The 22,392-nt window shown below is 44.2% G+C and overlaps 2 protein-coding genes across 2 annotated transcripts in view; one reads left to right on the top strand and one right to left on the bottom strand.

The window, feature by feature from the left end:
* Positions 1–1,001: 1,001 nt before the first annotated feature.
* Positions 1,002–6,727, top strand: ARL1 (ADP ribosylation factor like GTPase 1). The gene is made up of 6 exons (XM_017804343.1): positions 1,002–1,113; positions 2,686–2,823; positions 4,115–4,196; positions 5,169–5,280; positions 5,962–6,140; positions 6,348–6,727. The coding sequence occupies exons 1-6, from the start codon at positions 1,110–1,112 to the stop codon at positions 6,376–6,378; spliced, it is 546 nt and encodes a 181-aa protein (XP_017659832.1). The 5' UTR covers positions 1,002–1,109; the 3' UTR covers positions 6,379–6,727.
* A 457-nt stretch (positions 6,728–7,184) lies between these two features.
* UTP20 (UTP20, small subunit processome component) overlaps positions 7,185–22,392 on the bottom strand; it is a 62,290-nt gene continuing 47,082 nt past the window's right edge. Inside the window, exons 47-62 of the mRNA XM_017804340.1 lie at positions 21,642–21,783; positions 21,228–21,344; positions 20,271–20,441; positions 19,360–19,488; positions 18,759–18,869; positions 17,398–17,477; positions 16,610–16,679; positions 15,402–15,584; positions 14,607–14,738; positions 13,309–13,441; positions 11,940–12,139; positions 11,528–11,599; positions 10,568–10,819; positions 9,755–9,881; positions 7,945–8,090; positions 7,185–7,588 (exon numbers count right to left, since the gene is read on the bottom strand). Of these exons, the coding sequence (XP_017659829.1) occupies positions 7,433–7,588; positions 7,945–8,090; positions 9,755–9,881; positions 10,568–10,819; positions 11,528–11,599; positions 11,940–12,139; positions 13,309–13,441; positions 14,607–14,738; positions 15,402–15,584; positions 16,610–16,679; positions 17,398–17,477; positions 18,759–18,869; positions 19,360–19,488; positions 20,271–20,441; positions 21,228–21,344; positions 21,642–21,783 (2,221 nt within the window). The 3' untranslated portion in view covers positions 7,185–7,432. The remainder of the gene's footprint in view (positions 7,589–7,944; positions 8,091–9,754; positions 9,882–10,567; positions 10,820–11,527; positions 11,600–11,939; positions 12,140–13,308; positions 13,442–14,606; positions 14,739–15,401; positions 15,585–16,609; positions 16,680–17,397; positions 17,478–18,758; positions 18,870–19,359; positions 19,489–20,270; positions 20,442–21,227; positions 21,345–21,641; positions 21,784–22,392) is intronic.

Below are 22,392 nucleotides of genomic sequence, written 5' to 3'. Positions count from 1 at the left end.
GTGCCTTGTAAATTGTTTCCCCTGAGTTTTCCTTACTTAAGTAAATATAAAATAATTATAAACTGTTATCTGCACAAACTAATTATGGATTACATCATTTTTATGCAGGGATGATGACAGCTGTGCTATCAGGTGAGGATTATTAGCTATTCTGTAGGAGCAGCTTGGTATTAGTATGTTTTACACAGTTGGATTTTGTCTATTCTCATCACGGTTTTTCCTTTTTTTCTCCACCATTCTCCATGAAAACCAAGAACTAACCTACAGCGCTTCTCATTAAATACACGGATGTAATGTTGGCATTGTTGACTTAGAGGAATCCACTACGTTTTAGAAAGCACACCATGGTGTGTGGCAGTTCGGTAACGTTTGCACCGCGACTCTATCCCGCGGTGCTCCCGGAGGTGTGCGGTGTTCCCGCAGGTGTGCGGTGTTCCCGCAGGTGTGCGGTGCTCCCGGAGGGGTGCGGTGCTCCCGGAGGGGTGCGGTGACCCGGCTCCCGGAGGTGTGCGGTGTTCCCGGAGGTGTGCGGTGTTCCCGGAGGTGTGCGGTGCTCCCGGAGGTGTGCGGTGTTCCCGGAGGGGTGCGGTGACCCGGCTCCCGCAGGTGTGCGGTGCTCCCGGAGGTGTGCGGTGTTCCCGGAGGTGTGCGGTGTTCCCGGAGGTGTGCGGTGCTCCCGGAGGTGTGCGGTGTTCCCGGAGGGGTGCGGTGACCCGACTCCCGCAGGTGCCGCGGTGGCAGCAGCGCGGTCCCGGCGGCCCCGGGCCGGTGACGCCGCGCGTGCCCCTCCCGTCCCCGCCGCCGCAGATTCGTCGCGCGCTGTCCCCGGGGCCGCGGTTTTATTCTCTAAACCTTTCCCTCCGCTCTCCTTCCCGCCCGGGCGTGTCCTCAGGGGGAGGGCACGGGGAGAGCCCCGCGCTCAGGCCGTTCCGTCCTCGCCGAGGGCGGGCGGGCGCCGCCCGGCCCCGTGTGTCGAAACGGCGGCGGGGCCTGAGCGCTTTGTTTACTCGCCGCGGCGTTCGACGTGGAGCCGGGCGGCGGCGGCGGCAGGGCCAGCGCGGCGAGGGGAGCGGAGCGGAGCGCGGCGGGCGCCGGCCGAGCGGCTCGACATGGGTGAGGAGCGGGCGCGGGGCTGGCGGGAGCGGCGGCCCGAGGGGTCCCGTCCGTCACGCCCCGTCCCGGCGGCCCGTACAGAGGGGGCGGCGGGGCCGGCGGCCGGGCCGGTGTTGAACCCTCCCGCGGGGAGGGGACGGTGCTGACCGCCAGCACCGCCGGCGGGATGCCGAGGGCCGGGCGCGGGGCTGCTGCCACCTGCCCCCGGCCCCACGACCGGGCCGGGCCCGACCCGCGGGTCCCTCCCGGGGCGCTGCCGCAGAGGCGCCTCAGGGCCGCCTTGGGGCGGCGCAGCGCTGCCCTGCGAGGGCGAATCGCCCGAGCAGCGCGGCAGGAGGGGGCGTGCGGTCATAACCTGAGACCGAAATTAAACTCCGACTCAAGTTTGTAATGGACTCCTAATAAGGGGTGTATTATGAGAAGAGGTGCTGCAGGATAGTAAATGAAGTAGAGGGAATAGTAAGAGAGGCCCTGAATGTAAGGGTGAAGTGATTGGCGTGAACCTGTTTTATTATAGATGGTATTTGAGCAGTGTTTTAGTGTGGGAAAAGCGTACATATTAGCATATAAAAAGAGGGAGAGGTGTCTGGCAGTAAGCAAAGTTACTGACTTAGAGGAAAGAGTTTTCAAATCTTAGGCCTCCGTGGATCCATTAGTAACCTTCTACTTGTAATGTTTGTATTGAAATACCTTTTTTCCATCTCAGTTTTGTTAAAGTTTTTTACTTGTTTCACAGTAAATGGTGCCTTGAGAAGCACTGTGCAAACTGGCCACTGATGGCTCCTTGTACCTTCGCCTTTTACAAGCTTTAAATGTATTGACAATTATTAAGCATTACATATATTTGTTATAAGAATCATTGGAAAAAACATAATTGTTACTGGCTTAGAATATTAACATTCTTTCTACAATTAAACGTCTAGTAGGCATAAATCAGATGTTAATCTGGCCAGAAGTACTCTTGCATGCATTTAGAAAATAAATGACATGTTGGGGTGAGCCAGTTTTGAAAAAAAAGAAGGGGCATTTAAAATCAGCTCCTGGATTTCTCTGTTAATGTACTCGATTTAGTGCAGCTTCACAGTTTGTAACAAACTGATTTAACGTGTACCTACTGATTTATACTTCATTTTAAGAAAAAAGAAGTGGATGGTCCTGTGGAAGACTGTAAAACATCTTCTGAGGCTGAATTCTTTCAGGCGTCAGCATGTCCTTCTCTAGTGTTTGGTATTGAAAAGACAGAGTCTGATACAAACAAAAGAGAAGATGGCTCAGATTTTGGCAAATGAGAGGAAAGGAAAAAATAAAATTGTAACCACAGTGGGAAAGCTTGACTCTGCTGCAACATAATTTGCTGCATCGAGCTACTGTAAAATCATAAAATAGCAGCATAAACCAGGAAGACATAAAGTGGTTCAGCACACAGCTATCTGGGCAACAACCTGAATTTGTCTGTTTTCATTGAAGAAACATATTGTAGCCCCATAAGAAATAAGGTTGGTCTCTCTGTCTTTCCATATCTGCCATATTGCTAGCTGACATGGAAACATCTTTCTCTTCTTGTTTTTGTAGGGGGCTTTTTCTCTACCATTTTTTCCAGTTTGTTTGGAACTCGAGAGATGAGGATTCTCATCCTGGGGCTGGATGGAGCAGGAAAAACAACCATTCTCTACAGGTTACAAGTTGGAGAAGTTGTTACCACCATTCCAAGTAAGTGATCAGTGCCGTAGGGAGACTATTTGCCTGTAGCCTGTGATTTGCCTGTAGCTCTAACACATAAACTTTGTCAGCTGAACTTAATACATGCTTCCTTCATAAAAATAGAACCTTATGTTGTAGGAGCCTTGCACTGTTGTATTTAAGAACTTCCTTGCATAAAAGCATTACAAAACAATATTATGCTGTCCTACAAAATGCAAAAGGCATTTGACCTTAAGATGGTTAGCAATATTTGGCAGGCTTTTTGTGATAGGTCAGTGTTCAGCAGATGGTAACTTTGGACTGTATAATTCTTTTGTTTCCAGATATAAGCTGTTATGACAATTCCAGAGGTCATTGTTATTGTACATAGGATGGTGTCAGTGAATCACACCTATTTAATTTTCTTTTTTTTTTGACAAGAGTCTTAATTAAATAAACACTTTTGTTTAACATGGAGAAGAAGAAATCAGATGATTTATGTTCTGTAGAAAATGTAAAAATACTCAATGTGAGGTCTCACACACCAACCTGCTACACCACGTGTGTGTCGAAGTGGTCTGGCCAGGATCGCACTGTGTAACATGAAGGACAAGGGATGCTTGACTTCTGAGTGCCTGTCATCTCTCTTGTGTTCCTCCTGAATCTGACTTTGGTCAGTTTTACCTTTTAGAAACCAGCAGTTTGCTATGCTGTAATCTTTCTGCCCGAGGGTGTTGCTTATTTTAGCCTCCATAAATTCTAAGCAGCCTGTGCCCACCATTCACTTCCCTGTGCTGTGTTTCTCTGGGCTGGAAGGAAAAGGAACGACATACGTGTTCTGATGCAGCTTTGTTGCCATCTTCCAGACATCTCAGTGTCAAGTCCTCTGCTGAGAAACTGGTTCTGCTTTGGTTATGCTGAGGTTCTTACCACCGTGCAGACCTTGCAGGGACATGAAGGACACATTCCTCAGTGTTCTACTGCTGTCAGTTGTGTACTTGGTTATCAAAGCAGGCCAGTTCTTTACCCCTTACTCTGTTTCTTTTGGTGATTTCAGGCATACTCCTGTTGATTTTTAACAATGTTAGCATTTGTTACAGATCTCTACAATCTGTTTACAATGTGGTTTTATTGTTCAAAGAAGAAAAATTACTGCATTATTTTGAGCCGTGTTTGTTGGGATAACTTCGCAAAGGGCGTGAACTTCATTATGCAGCTACTGAGAATTTTCAGGCCTGAAAATTGCAAACGAAGTGCTGTAATATTCTTCAGAAAAACAAAGAAAAATCACCAACAGTAAAATTGTGTAACTTTGTTTCAGCCATTGGCTTCAATGTTGAGACAGTGACATACAAGAATCTGAAATTTCAAGTTTGGGACTTGGGAGGACAGACGAGCATAAGGTAATAGATCTCTTAAAATCAAAAGATGTCATTAAATTTCTCTAAAAGCTGCCAAGTTCTTGGAATTCTCAAAGCAGGCACTTCTGAAAACTGGTTTAAGTTTTAAAAACAGCCCATTGTCAGGAGATGGAATTCAATTTGTAAAACCTGTAATGTACTACAGATTGGAAAGAAACAAGCAGCTGTTTTTGTATTGTATTTGTATACAGTTTTGTATTGTATTTGTATACAGTTTTGCCTTGAAAAACAAGTTTATTAGTGTAGTAGGCAATTGAGTAGCATTGGAGAAAGAGAGGAGTGGGTGATATAAACCCGAAAGGATACTTAAATATTCTTAAGAATGCAAAGCTAGGAAGTTGGATTTAGGTGTAGACGGTAATTTTTTTAGCAAGCTTTGCAGGTTTTGTAATGAGTAATTATTAGTACCCCTGTATGATCCTTTTTTCAATGCTCAGTAGTAAGATGCAAAGTAGTTAGATAGGAAGCTGCAGTTAGTGAGGTATAGGTTCCTTCCCTTTTTAGTTTCAGTACAATAATTCTGAAAAAGGTGGTTTGTTTTGATCCTTGTTAATCACTTGCCTGGATGAATTAGTTATTTAAGATTTCCCTGCTTATCCTTCTTTTGATGACCGTAATGAAGAAGCTTGTGTCTTTAAACTTTCTTTGCTTCCCTGTCCCTGGGTTATGGTCCTGATGTCCTGCAGGCTGATTCCCAAATAAATTTGTCCCCAGCACTTCTGTCCCTTCCCTGTTTTCAAGCTGCTTATTTGTTTGTTTTGTGTTTTGTTGGGCTTTTTTTTTGTGTGTGTGTTCTGCCTTGGAAAGTATTCGTACTGTCTGTTCCTTTTTGTAGCCTCTTGAAGATATCTTCTACTTGCCTCCTTCCTCTGGGTGATCTGTTTTTAATTATCTGGCTAAAAAGAACTGCTAAACATGCAAATTATATGACTGGAACTTCTCTTTCTTGTGCAGGCCATACTGGCGGTGTTACTATTCAAACACAGATGCAGTCATTTATGTAGTGGACAGCTGTGATCGAGACAGAATTGGCACTTCAAAATCAGAGCTTGTTGCTATGTTAGAGGTAAGAAAACAAGGATAACAGTCCTTATCAGTAGGAAAGAAATTGAGAAATTAAAACTTTTTTATTTGAGTGAATGTGAAATTTGATTCAGTCAATCAAGTGAAGCTCAGCTTCACTTGTGAAACTTCAGCTCTCAGCATAGCCCAGGCAACACTTCTGACTGAAAAAAGCACCAAATACGCTATAGGTATTTCATGGTTTGTGCAGCGCTGTCCTGGCAGTTACTTACACGAAGCCTTGTGGTCATATGAAAATTTACCTGCCTCAAGGACAGCTGCTCAGTACTGCAGTGGTGGCAAAATCAAGCCCTGAAAGATTAACAGTAATAAGGATTCTACTGCATTTTGAAGCTGAAGAACATACGCAGAACAGGGTAATATAAATAAGGAGTTGAGCAACACCTCATTCTCTCCCCAGTTCCTGCAAGCTCACTTAATGTGCCCTATTAAATCCAACTATCAGCTTGTTTCATAATTTGGACTGGCCACGTTCTGAAATTGCCCCTATGGGATACCATGATGGAATTGAAAATGAACACCGTTCTTTTACTGAAGAATTTTCTAGAGAACAAAAATCAGCAAACAAAATCATTGACAGCTGCTGAAGTTTCTGGGTTTTCTCTGCTTAAATAAATTCAGTAAAAGTCTCTGTGACAACTTCCATGATTCCCTTTTTTTGTAGGAAGAAGAGCTGAAGAAGGCCATTTTGGTGGTGTTTGCAAATAAACAGGACATGGAACAGGCCATGACTCCCACAGAAATGGCAAATGCCCTTGGCTTACCGGCTTTGAAGGACCGAAAATGGCAGATATTCAAAACCTCTGCAACTAAAGGCACGGGCCTTGATGAAGCAATGGAATGGTGAGTAACAGTCTAGTTATGCTTCATTCATAGGCATAATTTTACAGGCTTGGTTTTGGTTTTTTTTTAAGACTGGATCTGTGGAATATCTGACATAAAAGACAAGAATCCACATTAAAAGAATGAATGGTTTTCTCCTGAAAGTATTTCAGCAGAACTGAAATGAGTTTTCAGTAAATTGACTTAACCTTTTTTTTTTTTACCTAGGCTGGTGGAGGCCTTGAAGAGCAGGCAGTGATACAAAACTGACCAGTGCAAGGAAGTTTCAGTTATATCCAGCATCCCCCCTTCTGCAGTTAAGTATTTTCAGGCCACAAATACTTGTAAATAGGACAGATCTGAGTTTGATTCCTGTAACGTGGATGCTTCTCTTGAATTGTAAAACTGAACTAAGTGAATGTCTTTGTACATTATAATGCTCCAGTTCTTTCTTTCTTTTTAAAGAATGTACTTATGTTAATTTGTAAGAAAGTCTTACTGGCTGGGAAAGTTTTTTTTTTGTCATCCCCCTCCTCCTTTGGTGGTTTTGAGTGGCCAGCATATTGGTGTAGTTAGAACACTAATAAAATCTGGAACTGTCAGCTATACTCAGAGGTGTGTTGCTTCTTAGAGGTTGCTTGCTAGCTGCTTGCTTACAGAAACAAGTCCAACTGCTGCCAGCTTTAGCAGCCACCTAAACACCTAAAGAGGTTTCCTTAGCTGATGTTGTTACACTTCATAATCGTTCAGGGTAGACACGCTGACATACAGCAACAGAGTACAAGTAATGAACTCTTGGCTGCTAACACAGCATTAGATTTCTGAAAGGAAAATAAATGTCTTCAGTAGATACCTACTGCCCTGATGTGCCAGGGCCATAATTTGAATTTAACTTCCACCTCCTTAAGCTGTTACTCCTGTACTCTCAGCTTAGCCAGAAGTGACAGGTAGGTAGCTCGGTACAGCTGCAGAAACTGAAAGCCAAATCAAAGTCGGGAGGCAGAGTGTTTTCTCTCCAGGATCAGGGTGTTCACAGGCATGAATGCAAGTCATCACAGAACCCACTTCTTACAAATGAAGTAAAATTTAATATAAAATATCACAGTTGTTGCCCATTCAAGTGTACATGCTCTAGTAAATATACAGGTTTGGAAAAAATTGAAAAGCTTTTATTTAAGATCCTAGATGAAAGAGGACATGAAAAAATGCTAATAAATACATTTAAAATATGTAAATACTTTTTTAAACAGTAATTAGTTCTTTAGCTCAGTATTACTTTTCATAAATTAATCCTCCAGGAAGGAAAAGTCTTTTCATTCCACCATTGCTAAATCCTTCAGTGCATGACTTCGATGTCTCTTAGCCTTGTGCATAGGGCGCAGGGATTCTATTTTTCTCTTTCTGGTTTCTGCTTTATTCTTATGTCTCTTCAGCTTCCTCCTTGCAGCAATATCAGGATTTGCTACAGTCTAGGGAAAAACAGTACATTGTTTGTTCAGTTACAGCCAACAGCAGTCCCTATGAACATCAAGTGCTTTCTAAGAAACTGGTGGCTGCTAAGACAATGCACAGGTGTTCTCAGGTTCCTCACAACTGAGGGTATTCAGGCTGCTCTGCCCTTCAGGAAAGCAGGAAAGCATGACTGTCAGCTAGAACCTGCCCAAGAGGCTCATCATAAACAGTTTCTTGTGAAGTTTCAGAAATGAAATGATGAAACTGTCCTAATTCAGGATGAAGTTCTTCCTCAAACTCCCTTTCCTGGGCAGTTCTCAAGCCTTTAGAGAAGCCCTATTTCTTTTTCTCAGAAGAGAAAGTAGAATCTTACCTGCAAAGCCCTCTGCTTTTTCCTCATTGCTCTTTTCTGGTTGGCCTGTTTCTGCACAGAAGAAAAGGCAAGCGAAAAAGCCTCCAGACCAACTAACTTCTTGAGAAGTTCTATGATTTCTTGGGAAAGGTTCTTCAGTGTTGGATCTATTAAAAGAAAATTGAGTTGCTTAATCTTTTCAGCATATGGAATGAAAGCCAAGAGCGCATGGGTTCCTTTAATAAAGGATGACTGCTCTGATTCACCTTGCCCAATACACTGTAGAGACCAGTGCCTGTGAAATCTGCTGGTTTTTCACCAGCTGTCCCAGAGAGCTGCAAGTGGCTCTTCATGCCAGCAAACAAAAAATAATGCTGCTGAGAAGCAAGATTTTTCAGAAGCATAATGGCGTGCCAAAGGTAATTAGAAGTGGCTTGCTGTTTATAGCCACCAGGGTTCTATTGGAATAGGCTTTGTTGGAAATGAAGATGATTCCAGCCTTGTTAGTCAGCATCTCTGGAAAGCACAATAAGGGCTGTTTGAACTGTTAGAATCACTAGTTAGTGGCAATATATTAACTACAATCACTGGAAAAAAAAGATGTTGGGGGAAAAAAGGCTACTGAGAGATGTTAAGGGAAAACAGAGCAGGGCAAATGCTTCCCTCAGTCTTTCAAACAAGCCCTCTTCCAAGTGCTTGTACAGCTTCCAGAGAAGCTTGTGTAAGCTGCTTGCCTCACAACATGTGAAGAAACATCTTTGCATATATTCTGAAAAAAATCATTTGAAGGTCCTTGATTCTTGTGTGGGCAGAGAAAGCAAAAGGTCAGTTCTTTATCCACTCGCAGTACTGTCAATCTCTACCATGTCTTTTCCAAGTCTCTTACTTGCTTAGCTAAGAAACAGTAGTAGCTAAGGCAGCTGTTCCTTACCTAGAATACTGTTACTGTCCTCCTGCACAGTTTTTCAGTTCTTTTGTATCCTGTCTGAGATGTGGGCACCCAGTGCTGCACACTGAATTTTTATGGCATATACAAACCACAGAATTAAATAAACCTTTTTGCTTTGTTATCTGTTCTTTTCCTGACATTGGATTTTGCTTGACTGAACATATTTTCATGAACTATCTAAATACCAATGTCTTGCTCTTAAACGAAGCGTCTCTTGTGCTCAATGGGAAGTTGGTTTGTCTTTCTCCCACCAGACCTGGCTTAAGATCTTTCAAATAGCCATGGATCTCCAGGAAAAAACAAGGTGTGGTGTTCAGCAGGACAGACTGACTGGACTCACTCAGGAGAAAGGGAGAAGTGAAAAGTTCTGTACCCAGTTCCACAGCTGTACACCAGCCTGCACATCCCACATCCTCTATTCCCATTGCAAACAGCTCCCTTCCCTTACCTACTTTCAGTCACAGTGCACACATGCCACACACTACAGGTCATTTTCTCTATTCCAAAAGGGCAGCAACAGCTTTGTTCTGGCTTCCTTAAGACCCATACTCTGTTCCTCTCCTCAGCAAGGACTCCTTGAGTCTTGCCACCATGAATCCACCTTTGAGTACTACACTTTTCCCACTCAACCACATGCTCAAGCTTTACCCACTTGCACACAGAAGCCTGCCCAACATCATTCCAGTCTTTGAACATGTAGATTTTTGTTTCAGCTGGCATACACTCTCCTCCTTTCCTGGTGTTTTGGTTAGACAGCAAGTAGGTGAAATTCACTGATTACAGTATCAATGTCTCAACAGACAAAAGGAATGATAAACTGTACTGAGGCACAGCTCTGACACACTTTCCTCTTTGCTAGTCTTTGTGAGGGAAATCACTTACCTTGCTCTGCATAGTTGCTGTTCAGCTCCCTGTACAGAGGGGTGAGAATTGTCAGAAGGTAGGGCCTGATCCTGTCTTTCCCCAGATCCACCGAGATTGCTCCCAGGAACTTAAAGATGCAGCTTCTCTGAAAATAAGTGTGTGGGACATGAAGTAAGGAAGACTAGAAGGAAACTTCCTAACTGAACTGCTACAAGAGTGCTGTGCCTCACTGTTCAACATACAAGCCATTGTTTTAGACACTCAAGTCAAAAACTCACTGCTGTCACAAGGTGTTACTGTATCCAAGTACAGCCTTTAGATGAGACATGACTCCTGTTGTGTAAGCTGTGACTGGGTTGGCAGCTTTTAACACTGAACAGGCTTGTTCTCACTCTCCTGAATTGAGGCAGCTGAACACACAAGAGTTCAACCTAACTCTGCACCACAGGGAACCACATTGCTTTTCCTGATGCTCTCCCACACACTCCCTCCCCTTCTCCTAGCAAGTTACTCCAGACTGCCATTCCCCTGCCTGCATAAACCTGGTGCTCTTGAGCTTTCAAAGTCCCCTTCAGCTTGGTGCCTTGGGGATTATCACTCTTCCACCACCCCATGAGAAGGCTGGAAGCATCAGGAAAAAGCAGACTGGCACAAGCCTTTCCTGAGAATCCCAAACTGAAATGCTTATTTCTTCAGCACCTACTAGTCCTTGCTTCAGCACCAGCTCACAGCACCCTCTGTGGCTGGTCCCCTGAAAGCAAAGAGCCAGAGCAACATGCCTCTAGAAGTGCCTACTGCATCAAAAGCAGTGGGTCTAACCCTATTCCTTACCTTCAAAGGGACCTTAGGGGAATATGCTGCTTCTCGCTTGGCCATGACAGAGAGCTTCTTCATTAGCCACAGCAGTGTGGCTGGATGGCCCTTCTCTTGTTTGTCCTCTTCTTGAGCAGAAATATCTTTCTCATCTTCTGAGCCCTCCTGCTCTTCCACTTCACAGCTGAGTTCTTCTGCCTCTTTACCTTCTTCTGAGGCAGGAGCTAGCAGGTAAACAACTTTGGCCACAAAAAGCAAATTCTTTATAACCTGAAGTGTGAAAACAGAGGAGTCAGTCACTGTGGGTTCCCTCATTCTCAGTAGCAGGGCATGTAAAAGCCAATGCTTAATCTGAGAGAGGAACCTGCCAACCCAGGCTGTAATGGCTTCACCCACTGCCAGGTAAGCCACGTGACAGAGCATTTTAGTCCTATAAAATATCCTCAGTATTCTCCTGCAGTATGGAAGAGTCTTTCCCCAGGAGGTACTCTGGTACCCCTGGTTCTCCACAAGGAGACTCCACTGACTAGGTTCACAGTGGAGTCAGACCTCCAAGCAACACCACGAAGCTGGACTAAACACTCACAGCAAACAGGCTCCAGTGCAACTGCAGGGATCCATCCAGAGATCTGGATCCCTGCTCCAGGATATGTTGGCCCAACCTCCTCCAGTCTAGGCTGCAGAGCCAAACTCTCCCTGAGAGAGGGACCCCAGTCCCTTCCCTGCATGGTGCCTCCCCTTGCTGTCCTTGCCACCTCTCGGGAGGCTGACACCACAAAGGGGACTTTTCTGGGCCCCTGTGAGACTCACAGCTGTTCAGATGCCCTCAGCACAGAGCAGCTGGCCCTGAACTGTGTGTGTGCCCTGAGCCACCACCACCACAGCAGCACTGCTGTCCTGACTAGGACGTAACACTCCCTCATGCACTAGGGCCTGCTCTGTGCCCTCCTGCAGCTCCAGATCTGCTCCTGTTCTTACCTGCTCACCCAGAGATGTGTCCAGGAACTTGGACTGCAGCTGATGGCAGAATGCAAAGACGAGTTCTTTCATCTGGGGAAAAGAAAAACAAGAAAGAAATGTCTCCATTTAAGGGAGCTGGTAGCAGAAACTCAAAGCAGTACTTGCAGTCACCAAAGGCACTTCCCAGGGGAGGCCAAAGGATCAGCTCAACACAACTTCTGCATGCATCTTACAGTCTACAGGGAAATCTTTGTGTTGCTGAGAATAAGACCCCAAAGAATCCTCCTCCCAGCAGGAGAGACACATCCTCAAATCCCTTCAGTGATCAGGGTTAGGCAGCAGACAAGCGACTAAAAGAGAATGTGCATGCCAAACTATAAACTACTTTTATGTCCCAGTCAGGGTGAAGAAGTAGTACAGACATCACTACCTTTCTGTCCAGTTCAGCAGTCAAGAAGACTGTGGCTGCAGACAGTTCTGCTGGTGTCTTTTTCCTCTTCCCTGACTTTCTTTCCTTCCACTTGTTGACAAGTTCTTCTGGCTTATAAGATGCAAACAACAAGCCAAAGATCTCAGTGGCTGTCAGCCACACCCAGGTATGAGGATACCACAGGTGAGACTGGACATGACCTGGGGGAAAGAAAACCTTTCAGTACAGAAGCTGGTCCAGTGAGAGCAAAAATGGAACCAGGTCGCTCCAAGAATTATCACAGCATATGCGCTACAATAAAAAGGTGAAGGAAATGAACTGTCCTCATCTGCTCAGAACATAATAAAAGACCTTCTAGCAAGTCAATCCAGCCAAAGCAGAGAGCAGCAAAAAGCTACAGGTAGCCAAATGTCCCCACAGTGATCAGGCTTTCTTGAATGCACCCCACAGCACTTTGAAACATCAAAAGATTGGGCCATTGCTGAAAAGCGATGACAACTGGGCAGAAACAGTGGGCATGACACAAAAAGACATTTGTTCCAATCCTGACTGACAAGTCATGTTTCTGCAGCAACTATGGTCCCCTCAGGGCCTCAGTGCACAGCTCATCTGCCCATGATGTCTGGGGACTGGCTGCTGTGAGACTCGTGTCAGCTGGCTCTGCTGCTGATGGTCAAATCGAACCCTGGATAAAGGCTGAGGATGCTTCAAAGAAGAAACAGAGCTGCCTTCCTGAATCACCTCTATCCAAGCTGCTCATCACCAAGCAACCCAGGATAACAAGGGTTATCTGCTATCTCACTAAAGGCACCTGGCAGGCTGGACTCTTCAAAGACACTAACCAGCCAGATCCAGGTCTTCTGATTGCACCAAATGAACCAATTAAAAACAAGGCAATGAAATGCCAATAAACCAGGCTGATATTCTCTAACCTCACACACAGGGAAATTGCTTGAATCAAATAGCCCGGCAGACACACAGTACTGACAGCACTATTACCATATGTCATTGCTTGCTGGCTGGTATGTATGATCTCATCAAGAAAATCTCATCTTCCCAGAAGAACTCAATGTTTTCATCCAAGAGGATGTAATTATGGTCAAGCATGCAATAGTTTGCTACTATTTGCTCTTAGGTAATAAAAAATACTTCCCAGCAACTGAGACAGAGGTGTCTTGTTTTCATCAACCCTGTAACCTTTTCCATTGGCAACTTCTCTTTCATTGCCCAGTAACTGCTGTGCGTTAGCATTTTGCAGAATGAAAACCTTGTACGACAAAGTTCAGTTATTTGTATTAGGGTGTGAAAAACCACATGGCACACAAAGAATCATCCTTGTAACACAGCCGTAATAATGCCTGGTACTTACCCCAGATATTGCTCACAACATCATTGTTCTTGGTTAATTGAATCAAGTTGCACTCCGTGATTAGCTTTTTTACCAGCACAAGAAAACTGAATAGCAGCCTATCTGCAGCCTTCTCCTCCTCCTCTTCAGTTATCTAATAAAATCAGCAAGTCAAGAAAGATCCTTATGAGAACCTGAAGACAGTGCTTATTGATCCTTACTAAAATAAATTTCAGATCAACCCTCCAAAAAACCAGAAGACTGACTTGCATCCAATTCCCAAAATAAACAGAACAGAAGCAGCTCTGCTGAAGCATTTCCTCTGGAGATAATCTCTGCAGGAGATTGTTATTAGAATCATTCTTCTTGTTTTTCATACAGACATTAGTATAACAAACTGCTGGGTTTCTAAATGCAAACAATTACGCACATTGTGTAACATTTATGTCTGTGCACGTATTTGTGCGGATTTGGTTCTCAGCACTGGAGCCAAGCTGAGCGCAGACTTGCCTGTATCACCCGGGAAGCCCCAAGTTGTTATGACAACACTGTGTGTGCTGCCCTGGTCCTCACCCTGCCTGCAATCACCAGCTGGCTTGATATAACTAGTCAGTATCCCACCTATGTGTTGCAGCACAGGGCACGATCACACTGAAATTTCTCCTCACTGCAGGTATCATCTCTTGCCAATTTACAGATCCTGAGGTTCTTTTCTTTCTTGTGCAAGGGTAACATGCTGAGCATTAGTAACACACATGGCCACTCCTCAGGCGCAGTGACTGGGATCGCTTTGGCATTATCATAGGCTAAGCAGAATCTGAGGCAGCCTTTTTATTCTGAGCTAATCATGTGCACTAAAAGGATTTTCCATACAGCAAAACCATGGTCTGAAGTGCAGGAGGGAACCCTTTTGAAAGTTAAAGCTGTAGATAACACAGGACAAAGTAGACAGTCACAAGCCATGCACTCCTGACCTGCAATGCTTACACAAATCTCTGCAGCTAGCAGACACGTTTCCCACACTGCAAGGAGCAATGTATCTGCTGGTTACATGGTATGGCTGCAGGCTCAGGCCAGGTGACTTTGCGAAGTTCCTTTCCCCCTTGTGCTGTGACATATGATCTCAAATTTGGGCTTACAAGCAAAAAAATACGGTTCTAGGTCAGTGAGGTCCACTTCAGAACAAATGTGTGTGTTTTGTGTCTTTCCTCAGTCCCAAACAGTAAGTCCAACTGATAAATCTTTCCTACGCTTCTTCCCTTTTTTAGTTTTCTTAATTCTCTTTCCCTGACCTTCATGCACGGGGAAAAATTACTTACATTTTCAAATTTACTTGGGTTGATTTCTTTTTCAATCAAAGTGAGGACTGCTTCAAGCCGCCGTTCAAACATTACTCCATCCACTTCAACAAACAAACCACATGCCTGGGCTGCCAACCTCCTGTGTGAGCTCTGACAACACAAAAAATAACACCCCTTGTTACTTCTTGATAATCAAATGTGCAAGAGCTCCCACATGCAGGAGCTGGTAGCAACCCATACTTTCTGCCTATCGCAAGAGCACCTTAAGAGAAGCTGTTTTTCAGAGTACTGTTGAAAAAGGAGATGCTGCCAGCTAGGTGCAAAAGCATCTGGCAGCAGAAGTTAGCCCTGGAAATGCACCCTAAAACTGAATGCCAAAGGACCTTTGCCAGCCCCATTCCCAGCTGCAAAGGCCTAGGAGCTACTTTGACTCTTCACAATGCAACAGGCAGCTCACAGCTACAAACCAAAACAGAACATGTTAAGATGAAAACAACGAAGTGTTGAAGAACTCCACTAATGTAGAGGGACAGAACTCGAGTTCAGTTGGAGGATAACTAATCACCTAGTTATTAGTTGCCAGATGAAAATGGTAGCAATATGCAGCTGCGAAGTCTGTAGGCTGACCAGCAGCATCAGCAGGTCCCTACATTTGTGCAGCTTTATGAAGTGATACCATTTCCTGCTCTCTAAGTTATGTACAACTGAAACCACCAACCCACCAGATCTGGTACTAGCAGTCTCTCACTTGCCTTGATCTTAACTCAGTCCCCAAAACAGTTCAGACTCAGTCAGTGAAAAGCCAAGGAGTACCTTTTTGCTGTGAAACCACTCTGTGACCAGTGAAAACATCAGATCTCGTTTTTCATTGTTGATCTTACTGAGAAGAGATTTACAAGTCAAAGCCGCCATCTTTTTGCATTTGGCAGAATCATCATTTATCATCATCATACAAAGAGAGAGAAAAAACAGCCCGCAGTGTTTGTGGAGGAGATCCTAGAAAGAAACAACCATTAGTCAGCCACAGATCCCCACATAGCTTCTGGCATTTAAACAGAAAAAGAGGGTTATTTGTTGCACTGTGTTCAGTGGGCAACACTGTGGGCACTGAGTGGGCTCCAGGTCAAGGCAGATAACTACTAAGATGGGATGATCCTGTTGCTGGAGCACACAGGGAGAGTACAGCAGTCCCAGTCCTGCTATGACTGTGACTTGCTACCATGTCTCTGGGACAGCAACATGAGTGTCAAACCTTATAGGGCATTTTTGTGCCCAGCTTTCACTGAAATAGGCTTAAGTCCCTCACCACTGCAGCAATCAGCCCAAAGGTCCTCCAGAGACTGAAGCTCTTTGCTATTTTACAGCCCAGGAACCAATTTGAAGTACTTAATCATCAGGTGGTGCTGAAGCACAGATTACTGTGCAGAATTTCTCTTCCTTCCTCCAAATTCTTGCTTGATTGCACTTCTCCCAGTCTCCTGAATGCTCAGCTAAGCACCAGCTGCAGGGCTTTAAGGCAGCTTAAGATTTTGCATGTGATCCTGTATAGATGCATGGTTATTTTTTAGCTTTCATTTTGATCCACCCCACTGAGAAGCCCTCCCTCTCTAGTCAGGCCAACAAAACAGATACAGTACATCACACACCAGTTCAGTCAACAATCTCTCTCATGAATGTTGAAAAACCCTTACAATGAGAAAACTCCAGATTTCACTTTCTATTCATACCCCATTTCCTAAACTGGTTGAGTTTTTTCCTGGCATAAATCACCAGTGAGTTTATCCAGACTCCAGCTGACACAGCTTTATTTTACTTCCAAACTGTGCACATTAGACAAAGAAGTACCACACACTTTCCAGCATGTCATTCCTCTTTTGAAGCAAAGCCAGGTTCTTTGGAGATAAGTGAATGTTCTGCTCAAGATAAGAGATAATAGGAACTAGCAGTGCTTCCAAAATCAACTCCTCTGAAAATGCTGTTACTGCAAACCACAGTAATTGCCACCAAGGGGTGCTTGTTACCTGTGGGAACATGTCCAGGAGATATGCAATCATCTCCAGTGCGGATTCTCTCCCAGTTTCATACTCATACCTGTGAGGAAATGATTAACAGTCAGGGCTGAGTTAATCCTCCTAGAGAGTTGCTAACAATTTACAAGAACAGCCACTTCCAGAAACACATGCTGATAGGGATCTTTCTACAACAGCTACCAGATTTGGCCTGATACTTGGGAGAAGAGAAGCAGCAAGCCCATCAGCTCCATCTCTCAGCAAATGGGCACAGGGACACAAACAGGCCATAAAGAGGTACAGCCAAATTGCATCAGCATGGCTACACTGTACTGGGGAACCTGGTAAACTACTGTCACCTTGAGCAAGGGAGGGGTAAAGCTCAGAAGGATGTTCGAGGCACAAATCCTGCTGAATTGGTGCAGTTGTCTCAACTGTGCCTGCAACTGCACCTGAGACATTGCCACAGGACAGCAGTCATATAAATGCACCTTCCCTTACTCTTCCTGGATTTTCCAGTTCACCTGGTCCATAAACAGTGGAGCCGGTTAAACACTAAACAAACAACAGAACCTTTGTTTACAAACAGATAACAAAACCAGCTGTGAAACAGGCAGGAGAAAAAGGACTTGCTTCATCAAATAGCTGGTCTCGGAAAAAGAGAAGTGTTTTAGAATTAGGAAAATGAAGACTACTTAAGCCACACCCTCTGCTCATCACAAAGAGCCCTTTGGCACACTAGAGTCATATTTAAGCAACAAGATTGGGTTTTGACAGAGATGTCAGGAATAAAAACTCACTCCAGCTGTGCGAGCACGAAATCCAAATTGGGTTTCAGTTTGTCACCAAGGGGGTAGTCCAGAATGTACTTTAAGTAAATCTGGAAAGAAAAAATAACACCACAGAGAGAAGTTACAAGAAACATTCAGGCAGGCTTGTAAAAAGGCTATGAAGAAAATTTAGTGAGGGAGCAGCAAGGTTATGAGAATCATTCCTTTCGTCCCATTCTTGTTATGCAAAGAGTCAAAAACTGCTCTTGAGTTCTGTACCCAGAACAGGATCTGCAGGCATTTGACAACTGCCAGATTAGTCTTTAAAGTACTAGTGTGATTTGTGCAGGCACCTGTTTAGAAAGATTCTGCATCCTTCAGAATTCCATGTAGCTATGGAAGTGCACTATTCTGAGCATTTCATGCAGCTCCTACTGTACTGTATCCCAATGCTTGAGATGGAGCAACCAATTCTGCCTTTTGGTTGGTTTTAGCTTGGAAAGAATGAGGAAGTAGAGGGAAGTAATCATGAATTTTGGGCAAATTCTCTTCTGCTGGGATTTGAAAAAGTGCAAGGCTCTTAGTTACATGGGCCAACAAGCCCCCAAGGGAGGTACCAAGTCACCGCTGCTGAACAGCTCTCATCCGTACTTGGGACTGGCGAGGCTCCAACTCAAGAACAGTGTTCAGTTTTGGGCCTCTCACTACAAGACACTGAAGTGCTGGAGCAAATTTGAGGAGCAGCAATGAAGCTGGACAAGGGACTAGAGCAGAAGTCATATGAGGAGCAGCTGAGGGAGTTTAGCCTGAACAAAAGAAGGCCAGGAGGGATTTTATAACTCTCTACCTGAAAGGAGGCTGTAACCAGGTGGGGGGGTCAATCTCTTCTCCCAAGTAACAAGTGACAGGACAAGAGGAAGTGGCCTCAAGTTGTGCCAGGGGAAGTTTAAGATTGGATATTGGAAAAAAATTCTTCACTGAAGGAGTGGCCAAGCACTGAAACAGGCTGCCCTGAGAAGTGGTGGAGTCACCATCCCCAGAGGTATTTAAAAGATGTATAGAGGTGGCACCTGGGGACATGGTTTAGTGGTGGACTGGACAGTGCAGGGTTAACAGTTGGACTTCATGACCTTAAAGGTCTTTTCCAACCTAAACAACTTTACAACTCTATGAAGGTACACCATGGCAAGCAGTCTGACTATAGGCAAGCAGTCACAAGAACTAAAGCCAGATATCAAGGGGAACAAAGAACGGTAAGAAGGGGAAATGAAGTTTGGGGTTAAGCAGGGATAAGGGACATGTCTGTGAGAGCTGGGATGGCCACACTGAGCCCTCTAGCCTGTTAGACAGCTGTAAATAAAGTAAGATGAGAGACTTTTCATTCTACCAACCTGCCTGCACTGGACTCGCACTGGCTCACTCTGACCTGTGATGGCCAGCTGGGCAACCTTCTGCAGCACATCATGAATTTCAGGGACAATCAGCTTCCTGGATAAAATAGCCTGAAGTGAAAGCACAGCTGGAGTTATGTTATTTTGCTTACACAGTATGAGATGCAGTGCTATAACCTGGGACTACACTGGTCTCAGGTGGTACCTTAACACAGACTTTTTCACATTTTCACACACAGCCAGAGCAATTTAGAAAAAAAAAAAAAAAAGAAGAAAAGGTGGCTTACACATCCCTTACACATCCATACCTGCTTCTTTTGGATAACACCTGGTCTAATGACTAGAGATGTTGATTCTTTAGCAAAAACATACTCAGATCCAAGTACATCCTCATATGCATGTGTATAAAACAGCCTCCCAAACAATTTTAAACAGTGACTACAAGTCAAACAGTAAAACTTTGCTGATTCTTCCCCTCTTAGAGAGCCTTAACAGCATCTGTAGCTTGTTTGTGATGTGAGATGTATAGCCTTTCACCAGGAAGCAGAATCACTGCCACTGCAGTGGTTCACAGAACCGAATGCCTGCTGCACAGAAATACCTTGAGAAGGCCAAAGGCGGTGGCTTGGCGTGATGAATCATAAATGTCTTCTTCAGCAAAGCCAAGCAACACTTGGAGCTGCTTGCTTGTTATCTGACTCTTCACATTCTTCACAAGCATTGTTACACACTACAAAATCAAATTGCACATTGTCATTACATATGCAGTGCCATAAAACAGAAGTCCACACTGAAGTGTGACTTTATTTATAGCACTTCATCTTAAAAAGATAAACTGCTGCTCTTTAACACTGTTCTCATCACTTTTTGCTTTCAGATGGCAATTTTGAGACAAAAACTAAACACAAGTGAATATACAAATTCAGACTAGTCTTTGAAATGAGTGAGGATGCTCAGAGGCATGAACCATTATGTGGGAACACAACCGAGAAGAGGGAAAAATTCTTATCACACTGGCATTCAGCACTGAATTACTCTAACTTTCCCTTATGGTTATGAAGCTGTAATTAATTCAGCAACGCATTCAGAAGACATATAAAGGGAGACACTGTATAAGTGTAATAGTTTTTAGTACTATTAATTGCCCCTTCCCACGTCTCACTTCAGCTGCCAGGGCTTACTCCAATGAATCATGTTAAAAGCAAGCTATTCAAATTCAAAGCTGATGCCTCTAAAAGGACAGGGTGGAACAACATACTAGCGTAACAAAGAAAGAAGGCAAACATGCTTCTATAAAAACATTTCTTCAGATACAAGCTGTGCATTTTTAGGGGGTAACTTTCTTTCAGTTTGTACTTGGGAAAGAATCATCAAGGCCATATATTCCTCACTAGCTTGTGATCTCCAAACTACCTCTCCAGGGACAGCTGCAGGAGGGATCTGTAACTGGAAAAGTCTCATTCTAGAAAGTTAATCCTAAAATAGAAACGAGCAGAGTTGGGTCCAACTTACTTTGAAACAGCTCACAACCAGGTGGAAATTCTGGCCTTTGGCTATTCCTGTTTTGGCAAACTCTTTCAGCAAGAGGAAAAGCTGCTTGATCAGTGACTCCATATTTGTACTGATAGAAGGCAAAGGGAACTTCAAAATCCATACCAAGGACTGCAGAGCACCAGTTATCACCTGGAATAAAGAGCCAAAGGACAGCATGTGGGTACAATGAGAGAATGCTTTTCTCACTCTTTTACAGACATGGTCAGGCTATCTATAACTGTAGTAAGAGGCAATTACCTAACAAACCCAACCTCTCTCAAACAACTCATAGATAACACAAAGGGTATCTCAAAGTTGTTCTAAAAGCACTATTTGCCACTCCAATATTCTCTTTGATTTTACTAGGTAAAGACATTAACGCAGCGTTCTTTCAGTAAATGGCAAGAACTCTTTCTGAAGCAGAGGTGCCTTCAAGACACAGAAAGCCCCACTCTAGGTGGGGGTATGAGGTGTGCCTTCCACTCCTAGGAAATTCAAAGTTGAAAAGATTCCCTAGGCTCACTCAAACCAAAAGCTGCCCCCAAAAGTGGCTCCCTATGGTGCTGGGAATAAAGACATTGGAGTTGGATCAAAAGAAAGCACAGTTGTGACAACACTGCTCCCAGCAGCCACAGGACCTCATGAACATCCTCACAGATAGTCTGTAAATTCCTTGTATGAACATGCTTTAGGAGAACTTGCCCATACTTGAACCTGCAACGCAGAGCAGAGCATTCAGTCCTCCATCAGCCCCAAACCTTCCTCCCCCTTGGGATTACATGCCCTCAAACAATGTAATCTGCACACCTATTAAATCAGGTTTGAAAACCAGACATCTTTCTCTTCTCTTGCCCATCAACTGCAAGATGACATTTGTGGGCAGAACTCTTCTTAATAGAGCAGACAGAACAGACAGACTTCAGCTCAGAACTATACCTTGACATCCATAGATTTCAGGCAGTCTATAAGCAGCTGAACAAAAGGGTCTAACATTTCCAAAGCATGTTCCTCAGAAGAATTTACTTTGGACCTCTTCAGGCTCATGTGCAGCAGCTGTCATAGAAGAATCAGGACATTGATCTCAAAGTCAGGCTGGAACTCAAAGAAGTCAAGTAAAGTCCCACCATTGTTTCAGGTTATAGTAGAATTTATGCCATATCCCATCCAAATATCTGCGACAGGCCAAGCACTTTTTATAGCTCTCTAAGAGGCATCATTGGAGTTATGACATTTAAAATAAAGTTAAGGCTAATAGCTGTGCTGTTAACACAACATATCCAGAATACTTTCCTTTGAACACTCCTAACAAAAATTTTGAATGCAAAGCTTTGTACCTGAGGAGATCCTTACCCGAAGTCCTGAATCAACCAAGATATATGTGTTAGTCCTGCTGCTGACCAGTGCTTTCTGCCCTCCTCTCATGGGAGTGGGCTGGAGCAGCAGGCAGCTCTCTGGTTGAAGCCGAGGATCTGGAGGAGGGGTAACTTTTTTCCTGAAAAGCAGTATATGGCAAAGGAGAATATTCAGATATCAACCCTCTCCACAACAATCTTGCTGCTGGGAGTGAAGAGAGCTGGACTGTGCTAGTTGCTTTGCTCACAACAAGCAAAAGCAGGTCACAGACCACAACGAAATAAAATGAACTTGAAAGCAGTATGATAGACAGGGCTCTCAGACTTGAGAACAACACCACCATTACAAAGATAACAAATGCACAATCATTTGCACAACATCCTCACTTTTTTCTTCTCAGTGGACAGATCAACTTTGGAAGTTCCTTCAAGCAAATACACTTCTTGCCATTGCCAACTGCACTTCATTACTGATTATGTATTTCAATTACTGATGGCTTACAAACACTGCTCCAAGAAGTCTGCAAACAGCTGTCAGGTCCTAGAGAAAGCTGGCCTATGTAACATAGGAAATGTAGGACACCCAGTCCCAGCTCTGAGCAGTGACACCACCAGATGGAGAGAAAATCTGATGGTTCTCCCTGTCTTCTGCACCAGCAGCAAAGCGAAAACTTCCAAGCCCACATTTTTTCTTGTTCCTGGCCCCATGGAAATGTTTGCAGCCTGCTTCTAAACACTGTTCCTTGCCC

The sequence above is a fragment of the Lepidothrix coronata genome, unplaced genomic scaffold (genome assembly GCF_001604755.1).
Source record: "Lepidothrix coronata isolate B3197 unplaced genomic scaffold, Lepidothrix_coronata-1.0 Scaffold9, whole genome shotgun sequence".
Taxonomy (NCBI): domain Eukaryota; kingdom Metazoa; phylum Chordata; class Aves; order Passeriformes; family Pipridae; genus Lepidothrix; species Lepidothrix coronata.
This window is presented reverse-complemented; position numbering and strand designations above follow the sequence as displayed.

Excerpts from the sequence above, each read along its gene's own strand:
- ARL1 (XM_017804343.1), top strand. Across the intron at positions 4,197-5,168 it reads GGAGGACAGACGAGCATAAG|GCCATACTGGCGGTGTTACT; the intron begins GTAATAGATCTC and ends TTTCTTGTGCAG. Across the intron at positions 6,141-6,347 it reads CTTGATGAAGCAATGGAATG|GCTGGTGGAGGCCTTGAAGA; the intron begins GTGAGTAACAGT and ends TTTTTTACCTAG.